This window comes from Ascaphus truei, chromosome 1 (assembly GCF_040206685.1).
Source record: "Ascaphus truei isolate aAscTru1 chromosome 1, aAscTru1.hap1, whole genome shotgun sequence".
NCBI classification, from domain to species: domain Eukaryota; kingdom Metazoa; phylum Chordata; class Amphibia; order Anura; family Ascaphidae; genus Ascaphus; species Ascaphus truei.
The window spans coordinates 52,466,797-52,472,796 of record NC_134483.1 but is presented as its reverse complement, the minus strand read 5'-3'; the positions used below and the strand labels follow the sequence as shown (position 1 = coordinate 52,472,796).

Sequence of the window (6,000 nt, the reverse complement as noted above, 5' to 3'; positions counted from 1 at the left end):
GTGCTTTTGATCAATGGTAAGATAAGATGATAATGATAAGAGTAAAAAATATATGTATCTTTATAATACATGCACTTTGTAATTGGGTTACATTAACACATGCAACATATTTATGTATATGTAATACTAGGAAGATATTGGATTCATGTTAGAACATGAACAATAAAATACATAGGTTATTATATGAACAATGACATCCATATGTTATTGTATGAATGATATACATAGGTTATTATACGAACAATGACATACTTATGTTATTATATGAATAATGACATACATAGGTTATTATATGAACAATTACATACATATGTTATTATATGAATAATTACATACATAGGTTATTATATGAATACATACATATGTTATTATATGAATAATTACATACATAGGTTATTATATGAATAATGACATACATAGGTTATTATATGAATGACATACATAGGTTATTATATGAACAATGACATACATAGGTTATTATATGAACAATGACATACATAGGTTATTATATGAATAGTGACATACATAGGTTATTATATGAACAATGACATACATAGGTTATTACTGTATATGAATAATGACATATGTCGCTAATGATTTCAGGTAACTTAATTCTTAACGCTTGCACTCTTTCATTTCATTTTGAAAGCATAAGCCTTCATCCATCGACCCAGTTATATTCTTGGGACAATCTTTAACCTGTACCTTCCCAGGACTTTCTTGAAAACGAGAAGCATATCTACGTATATGTTTGCCAGTTAATTATCTTAAAAGAACATAAAAACATGCACGTGGGTTAATCTTTCAGGCATCCATGTTACAATATGAATAAACTAGCATACGTTTCCATATTTCTAATATTACATTATACACAGATTCATTCATTAATTAAATCTCCATAATAACGAGAAAGATAGGGTCTCAGAGTCCCACATTGTGAGGTGTGAGGTCAAAAAAAGGGCTGCTATGAAATACGATTACGGTTGCACCCTGCGTATTTTTTTCCTTTCTGATCCACTGCCATCGGTGTCTGTCAAATATGGTTTCCTGCGACAGCACAGGAACGCCACATTACACCACAATAAAGCCACATGACATTAGTGAACTTCTCCTTACATTAGGGGTCCACCAGTTGACATTAATATCAGGTCACCCAGTGCTTCCCCACCGCCCCTCTATGGTCAGAGAGGGAGGGAAATGCTGTGTCAAGTAATACGTTTGGAGATATTTTAGACCCATTTTACAGCAATGCTCGGTGTCTTAAATGCTGACATTGTAATGTAAGCTTCTTCTCGACATAATGCTTTAATTCCATTGTTCGTCTGTTTTACTGTGTTGGAGTACATAGCGAGTGAGTTTTCCAGTCTGGAACAGGAAATTAATGTGGAAGTACCATTTGGTGGATTACAGCTGATAAAGCCACAAGGCAGTGTTGCAGCATTGGAGATTCTATCTTGATTTGCAAATACAGCATGCGTGTTTAATCCATTAGCAGTCATGTGATCAGAGGGGTCGCTATGTTGTACATTGTGACTGTCCCAAGAAGAGAATACTCCATGAGTTACAGCTGGTAGTGAGTTCATATGGCCCGTGGCAAAAGGCATATTCTTTTCCAATATGTTTTCTCCCGTTTCTGATTTTTGAAATTCTGCAGCATCAGCTGGAGGTGGATTGAAAACATCTTCTGTGGATTCTTTTACTTTAATATCATCTACTGTATTAATCTGAATATTCTCATAATGGTCGGGGTTGAAATTTATGTGGAGACCCTAAATGACAAAGAACACAAATCATTGTAAAGCAAATTAGAAGTAGGCAAATATTGCACCTAATTACTAGAAAGATAGAGCCCTGTTAGCTACTTGGGGGCAGATCCTCAGTAGTCTGTTAATGACTTAACAAGATGTTAACTCCAGTTAATGTCTCATTAAGTGCTAACAGGGTTTTTCAAAGCTCACTAACGAGCTGTTAAGTGCCATCTCAAAGCTAAGATGATATGCAAAACAGGTGTGGATCATCTCAACGCATATACACAGCAGTCCCTTAAAGTTAACGCAGGATTTAACACATTGTTTTCCTGTCATGGATTGACAGGTAGCAGAACATTCTTTGGCTTTGTCCAGGGTTCTGAAGAGAGTCAAAGTGAATACCCTGGAGTAAGCCAAAAAATGTGCCCAAGACCTGTGTATTAACACCTTGGAAGCCTTAGTGACAACGAAGGCATGCATTATGCATGCCTTCATTGGTCACTAAGGTAACCAAGGGGTTAATACAAATAGCCTAACTACCGTACTACCCATTGTATGTCAAAGCAGTATAACCACTATGGCCTACAAGAGGTTAACCCCCCTCCCCCCCGGGTTGCCTAACCTCCCTCTCAGGGGAAGCTAAACCCATAACCACACCTACCCCCCAACAAACCTAATCCGCCCCCCACCCCCCGTACGATTACTTTTATGTTTTTTTTGTTCGTCTAGGATTTGTTTTTATGAGTTTTTTATGGTTGGGCATCGGCCCTTTATTGGATTATTTCCATGGGGCTCCCGCCCCGAAGATGAGGAGGATGCCTTTATACCTGCTGGGGTAAGTAATACAAAAAAAACATAATGGTCAGCATTAATTGTCAATGTGGCTATGTATCCAGGCCCCCACAGGGGATAGATCTATTTTAATGTATCTATTTTAATGTATCTATTTTAATGTATCTATTTTAATTTATCTATGATCTTCAATAGGCAAAAGCCCCAAAAGCCACATTTGGCTAATAGGGCTTTTTTATCCATTAGTCTTGCGGGAAGGGAGCGTTATGGGGGTAGGTGCGACCGGCAAAGGAGGTTACGACGAAGAGGGATGTTAGGTCAGCCTGGGGGTTATGGGGGAACGGTGTGTTTGTGTATTAACCCCTTGTATGCAATAGTGGTTGTACCGCTATGACATACGATGGGTAGTAAGGTAGTTAGGCTATTTGTATTAACCCCTTGGTTACCTTAGTGGCTATGAAGGCATGAATAATGTATGGCCTCCAAGGGCTTTATAAAATATTGTTATTGGGAGGGCAGATGTCAGGTATGTATTGGATTGTAAGATATACCTGGCATCTTTTTTTTCCCCACTATAGCATCTTCATTAGCATACAGTATGGCTAATGCGGCAGCCTTTTCCCAGCTAGCTAATGACGTGTTAGCCTTATGCAAATGAACGGCATAACGTCCATTGTTTTTGCATATATTTAGCTTTGTGGATGCCCGTCAACCTCATTACAGCTAACGGACGTTACTTATTTAGGTAATGTCACGTTATTAGCCCATATTTAACTGAGCTCTGTGTATCTACCCACTAGAGCACCTTTGGAAGATATAAAACTTCACTTTTAATGCTTCCTCTTAATCAAATACATTTACAAATCTCAAAGAGTTTTCTTAGCTGTGTTGAGGGTTTAAATGCTGATATACTAGCATATTGTATTGTAACTACAAACCTTTTATATCGTGCAGTCATACTAACGTCATTGGCACGACACTATGGAGTCACTGATTGCTACTGTATGTCTGCAGACCTCGCCTCTGTGCCACATAGTATTATTAGATGAAGGTTTACGGGCAGCGATTTGTAGTTTGTGTAAAAGGGTGTTCTTCATTTTTACAGGATTATCAGATTACTTCTCGTATTTTAATTGCTGCCTTTTTCATCTCAAAGTAATGGACACATTCAATGTGTTAAGTGTACTTTTAAAAAGATATTTGCCTGCAGTAGAGAGCAGGATAGAAAGCACAACGGGATTTGCAGCTAAGAGCAAAGGAGAAGAATGTTCAGAATTGCAAGTTGGAAAGTCAAGAGAAGCAGCAGAGCATGAGGAGTATTGTGAATAGCAATGTGCAAAATATTTGCTGGAGTTTGCAAACCAGGCAAAGTGTACCAATTGTTTTTTTCCAGGAAAACTTCAGCAAAAAAGGTCGTAGGGGGTCATGCACTAAGCTCCGTTAAGTCGTTTTTAGAGCGTAAAGTGCTCTTAGAGCGTGATGTTGCGCTGAACACGATGCACTAAGCTGCGCAAACAGGCACTTTGCGCTCTAAAAGTGACTTTTTTCAGGAAATTTTTCAAAGTCCAACTTTGCTCGTTCGTAACCCTGTTTGCGTTAAATTCTGCCCTTAAGCGGGATGCACTAAGCTACGTAACCTTAGCGTACGCGAAAGTTGCGTTCAACAGAACACGTCAGCTCAAGGTTGATGCAAAAAAAGCTGGACTTTGAAAAATTTCTTGCTTTACATTTTTGCATGCGCAACACCCATACAACAGGCCGGCGGGTGTCCCCGGCTGACCCTGCGGGGGTCCCCGAGGGAGGCCGGGGGTCGCGTGGGTGTCCCCGGCTGACCCCGCGGCCGTCCCGCGGTACCTGCGGGCCTGCGGTACCAATGTTGTGCCTACAATAATACTAAACATTATTTCTAACTAAATACACCCCCCTAACACATACAGTACAATAATGTGCAAAATAACTATTATCCAGATATGGATAATAGATTATTTGCCCATTATTAAACATTGCATTAGCATACATAAATAAAGTAAATAAATACAGTTATACTTACCACAACAGCAGGTCCCTCTGTCCTCCGTTGAAAGAAAGCATACACAGTATATACATAATAAAGACATTCTAATGGCCCCTAACCCCTTAATCACCTTAGCGGTTACTAACCGCTATAGTCATTAAGGGGTTAACCCACCCTGCCCCGATACAAACCTGGGAGGCCTAAGCACCCACCCTGAACTGACTATACCCACCCTGTACCCATTGAGTAGTATAGTGGTACATCATACCCATATAATAATAATATGGGCATGATAAGCCTCTATAGCACTCAATGAGCACCCTAATTACAATACATTAATGCACCAGATACACAATAATAAAACCTAACTCCAAAAAACATACTTCACTAAATAAAAACAGTAGCCAGCTAATCCAATGAATACAAGCAATAACAACATCAACAATGAATTAATTAAACCATTAACCAATGAAACCAATTAATTCCTAAACCAACTCAAAATAAATAGTAACACTAACCAATCAAACCAATGAATTACTACAACATTAATGAATGTAAACATTAAAAGACAAAGAAATACATTCAAACAATCTCTGAAATAACCATAAAACGCATTAGCTAACATAATACAACATTAACTACAAACGAACACCAATCGCAAACATTTTATTACCATTAAGCAGGAAAAAAACAAACAATAACATCCACATCTTAAAGGCAAATGAAGCACAGCCATTCTGATTGGCTGGCATCATTCCCTTTAAGTGACGTCATGTAAAACAAAAAGGTAGGGAGGGGGAGTGGGAGGTGTGGTGTAGTGTGCTGTGAGAGTGTGTTGTGAGTGCTGTGAGAGTGTGCTGTGAGTGCTGTGTGCTGTGAGAGCTGTGTGCTGTGAGTGCTGTGTGCTGTGAGTGCTGTGTGCTGTGAGAGTGTGCTGTGAGTGCTGTGTGCTGTGTGCTGTGAGAGCTGAGTACTGTGAGAGTGTGCTGTGAGTGCTGTGTGCTGTGAGTGCTGTGTGCTGTGAGAGTGTGCTGTGTGCTGTGAGAGTGTGCTGTGAGTGCTGTGTGCTGTGAGAGTGTGCTGTGATTGCTGTGTGCTGTGCTGTGTGCTGTGTGAGCTGTGTGCTGTGAGAGTGTGCTGTGAGAGTGTGCTGTGAGAGTGCAGTGAGAGTGTGTGCTGTGAGCAGTGTGCTGGGAGTGTGTGCAGTGTGCAGTGTGTGTAGTGAGTGTGTGTGCAGTGAGTGTGTGTGCAGTGAGAGTGTGCAGTGAGAGTGTGTGCAGTGAAAGTGTGTGCAGTGAGAGTGTGTGCAGTGAGAGTGTGTGGAGTGAGTGCTGGAAGTGTGTGCAGTGAGTGCTGGAAGTGTGTGCAGTGAGAGTGTGTGCTGTGTGCAGTGAGAGTGTGTGCAGTGAGAGTGTGTGCAGTGAGAGTGTGTGCAGTGAGAGTGTG

The 6,000-nt window shown here is 40.2% G+C and overlaps 1 protein-coding gene across 2 annotated transcripts in view; it reads right to left on the bottom strand.

The window, feature by feature from the left end:
* Positions 1 to 400: 400 nt before the first annotated feature.
* IL7R (interleukin 7 receptor) overlaps positions 401 to 6,000 on the bottom strand; it is a 41,033-nt gene continuing 35,433 nt past the window's right edge. Inside the window, exon 8 of one of the 2 annotated variants that reach the window (XM_075588128.1) lies at positions 401 to 1,769. In XM_075588128.1, coding sequence (XP_075444243.1) covers positions 1,230 to 1,769 — 540 coding nt within the window. In that variant the 3' untranslated portion in view covers positions 401 to 1,229. The remainder of the gene's footprint in view (positions 1,770 to 6,000) is intronic. The other variant, XM_075588117.1, reaches the window with a different exon arrangement.